The sequence below is a fragment of the Lactuca sativa genome, chromosome 4 (assembly GCF_002870075.4).
Source record: "Lactuca sativa cultivar Salinas chromosome 4, Lsat_Salinas_v11, whole genome shotgun sequence".
NCBI classification, from domain to species: domain Eukaryota; kingdom Viridiplantae; phylum Streptophyta; class Magnoliopsida; order Asterales; family Asteraceae; genus Lactuca; species Lactuca sativa.
In genome coordinates, this window is record NC_056626.2 from 17,946,604 (window position 1) to 17,950,797 (window position 4,194).

Genomic DNA, 4,194 nt, shown 5'->3' on the forward strand with positions numbered 1-4,194 from the left:
GTCTTTGAGGATATGCTGGTCACAAAATTTGTGGATATGGAGAGGCATAATGGAGAATCCCTGCAAAAATAAGACAAAAAATACTATCACAGAAAAGAGAGATCAAAAAGTGAAAGTATCACAGAAAAAGTCAAACATATCGCACAGATTTTCATCATTGACATATATAACTATATACCAAAAACTCAGAATTGATGTGAAGTTAAAAAAAAAGGAAATTTTAACTGAATTGAAAATTAAAACCTGAAGGGCTGTAACGAAGCTAATGCTCTGTTCCATTGAAGGCTCGTGGAAGGTCAATGAATGATTTGATTGTTCCACTTCCATAACTCTCTGTCTCTAGCTGAATCACGAGTTTAAAACAACAAATTTTGGAGAAATTCAAGAAGAAGTGATCATTTGATATCAACAAAAGAACCCTAGCTTTGATCGTACAATGCAAATTTGAGAAATGAGTTAGTGAAACTTCGGAATAACTTTTCAAAGTAGAAATATAATGTACCCAGTGCCACCAATCTCTTAGCTTTCTGCATAAAACAGTAACCCAAGTGTTTCTTCCTAATGCCATCCGAGTAACTAGAGGTATTGCCTAAATAAGTAGAAAACATTAAAGTGAAAAAGATACTTTAAAATTCATTTCATCAAGAATTTATAAGAAATACACGAGCCACAATAACTAAACGCGATGCACCTGAACTTCTTGTGGAGGTGGATCATCCTTGAGCACTGAGTGCCTCTGATATTAGGTGACATTAGTCACTGGATTCCAAAAGTAAAGATTCCCAGTGTTACCATCAACTAGCCCTCTCCATGGTTTGGGGAGAGTAGGATCCATTGGTGCATAGCGTGGACTAGCAGAAGTTTTAGTTGCAGCAGCAGCCATTTCAGCAAAGCAATTTCAAATATCTGGTAAAACAACATACAAGTTACTATTGCAACAGGCAGAGGAAGCTTAACTTGCAAAATTTTACAAATAACGGCTGAATATGGATGTAAATAAAAATATAACCCATGCATTTAAATGAATGAGAATAAACCGAACAGCCTTGCTGTTGCTGATTTAACATTCTATCAAGGCTTATGAAACCACTGTAAAACTACATAGAAACGGTGGTTTGTCATTAATATATAAATTAAAACCCTAAAAATTCTGTCACTTATGATACATGGCATTAAAAATGAAAGGCTAATTAGTTTTGATAAAGTCAGCAACGCATGCTATGATATGCCTCTTAGGAAACCATAAAAAGCCCTAATTCCAAGCTAATGGTCTATACCGTAAGCATAGAGCTAACAAAATGGCTTCCTTGTTTTGTGGTTTAAAATGCAATAAAATATTCCTCAAAAGTGTTCACAGCTAAAGCATCGGGATCATTGAGAAAAAATTATCAGCATACGTAACCAAGATAACCTTACACGCATGCAATACACAATCTTGAACATTCTTTCTCTTTGTTCCTGATAATCCCTCCAGTTCCTTCACCCGATCTTGATGTTCTTTTATGTAAATAGATGCATCTTCAAGCACAGATTCCTTGTCCATCTACAAAAGTTGAAGCAACAGTTACATATAATATTTTGTTAATGATTTATGTCTTTTGATTGTGGTAACAAGTTCATAAGACAAATAAGTACTCATCTTAAGAGTTTTATCGTAAAAAGGAAACAAGTACCTTCTTAAGCTTAGGGATGAGGGAAGATAAGGAAATAAAGTTTCGATTCAACTTTTCTCTTCTCTTTCTCTCTGCCAAAACATGATCTTGTGCCTGAATCAGATTTCTGGAAATTATTGGAATCTTTGTGGCACCAACAGCTTCATATCCAAGTGAATCATCAACCGGGAGCATCTTGTTTTTAGGTTTTACATCTCCAAAAGATATGGAGAAAGTGTTGGATAAGGGAACACCGAAGTCTCTTGGTGATACTCATAGTCTCCTCATGAAACTAGACACCGGAGGTGTCGCTCTCTGTCGGAGAAGAGGGACTCCACCGGCCGGGTGTCGCTGGAAAGCATCGGAAAGGAGGGGATCCCACGACTGGGTGTCGCTGGAAAGCGTTGGACGATGAGGCGGGGCTGGACAGAGGTTAGAGGCGGGAGGCATCAGCTCCAAGAGAAACGTCGGAGGTGGGAGAAGCTGTCGACGTCCAGAACTGAGAAGAAGAGAAAGGGTTTTGTCGAAGTGAGAAAGAGAGAGACGGAAATTGAAGAGAGAACGTGCAGTAAAGGAAGGAGGTCAGGGTAGTTCTTGAAAAAAAAAGCCCTAGCTATTACAAATAAGAAGGTGAGGTTTTTAAGTTTTTAGGATTTCATTTTTCCCTCTGGATGGAACGCGCGCGTGCTATTAAAATTTATAAAGCGATAGCCTTAGACGACGCACATTTTATTATAGGTGCCCTCCGTGTTTTTATTTTATTTTTGTTTAGACACGAATTTCAGGGCATGCAAAAATGTGTGCCGTAAATCCTTTAAATTTTAAGAGAAATGACATTATTTTTAGGGCACCTACAAATGCGCGTCCTCTATCAGCGAGTGTCATTGTTTGTGCGTCATTAAACGGCTGTTTTCTAGTAGTGTGTCCTGGGAGGTGTCAATTGTGAGACAATCCCACATTCCCTTAGATAGTCGAGGAACTCAGTACTAAGATACTCACCACCACGATCGGATCGAAGCATCTTAATGTTCCTGCCCAATTGATTCTCGGCTTCTTGTTTAAACTCTTTAAACCTTTCAAAAGTCTTTGACTTATGCTTGATTAAGTAGACATATCCATATCTACTATAATCATCTGTAAAAGTCACATAATAACGATTAGCATCCTTATGACAGTTTTGAAGGGTCCACACACATCCGTGTGTACAAGATCCAACAAACCTTCACCCCTCTCACACGAACCTGTGAAGGGTGACTTTGTCATTTTTCCAAGTAAGCATGATTCGCAACTATCATCTGAATTTAGGTCAAATGACTCCAAGACTCCATCCTTTTGGAGTTGGCCTATATGTTTCTTGCTTATGTATCCAAGACTACAATGCCATAATGATGCTTTATCCAAGTTATTATCATTAGTAGAATCAATACACAATACATTATTTCCTAAGTTATCTACAATAGACACAGCTTCATACACACCATCACAAGGTAATGCTTGAAAATAAGACACATTATTAAAGAAAGCATTTATTCCACCAATTTCATTATCAAAAGAAAAGGTAAAACCTTGTTTATACAAAGCATGAAAGGAAATAACATTTCTTGCCATTTCTAGTGAATAACAACATTTATTCAAATCTATAGTAAATCCACTACTAAGAAACAAAGTATAAACTCCAATCTTGGTGACAGGTGAAACTTTCCTATTCCCCATGATCAAGTTTATCTTTCCATGCTCCACATTCTCACTTCTTCTTAGTCCCTGCAATTCAGAACAAATATGAATACCACAATCGGTATCAAGGACCCAAGAATTAGAATAGAGTGAGTTATTAGATGAGATAGTGTAAATACCTGCATGGTTGGGTTTAAATTTCCCATCCTTCAAATCTTGCTGGTACTTTGGACAGTTACGCTTCCAGTGCGCCTTTCTGTGGCAGTAGAAGCATTCAGCTTCTTTGGGATCAGAAGAAGGTGTAACGAAACCTTTCTTGGTTCCTCTAGAAGAGGAGCCATCAAGGGTCTTACCCTTGGTTCCCTTCGAAAGGTTCTTTCTCTTCTCCCCTCTACCTTTCCGGATTGCCAGGACAGGTGCTGAGTTTGGAGTAGTAGCAGGAGTGGTCACAACCGACTTACCTTTAAGACCTGATTCTGCGGTATTTAGGAGTCCCTGAAATTTGCTAAGTGTAACTTCCTCCTTATTGATGTGGTATGTCATGCGGAATTGATCATAACACGAAGGTAAGGAGTGCAAAATAATATCTATTGCTAACTCCTCAGGGAAGTTCACATTCAACTTCATCAATCGATCCACATACCTTTGCATTTTCTGCATGCGACTTGTGATGGGTTCACCATCTTTCATTCGGGTTGTGATCATAGAGGAAATGATTTCATATCGCTCTTGACGAGCACTCTGATGGTAGCGGTCCATCAAATCCTGGTGCATCTCAAAAGGATAATAGTCCTCATAGGACTTTTGGAGCTCTGCTATCATGGTGTCCATCATGATGCATGCCACTTTGGTAGCATCTCTTTCATGT

The 4,194-nt window shown here is 38.5% G+C and overlaps 1 protein-coding gene across 1 annotated transcript; it reads right to left on the reverse strand.

Annotated features, from left to right (window-relative positions):
• Positions 1-262: 262 nt before the first annotated feature.
• Positions 263-1,847, reverse strand: LOC128133386 (transcription factor bHLH25-like). The gene is made up of 4 exons (XM_052770785.1): positions 1,674-1,847; positions 1,412-1,543; positions 503-589; positions 263-343 (listed from the first exon to the last, which is right to left on the reverse strand). Exons 1-4 carry the CDS (start codon positions 1,845-1,847, stop codon positions 263-265), a joined length of 474 nt encoding a protein of 157 aa, XP_052626745.1.
• Between the last annotated feature and the right edge of the window lie 2,347 nt (positions 1,848-4,194).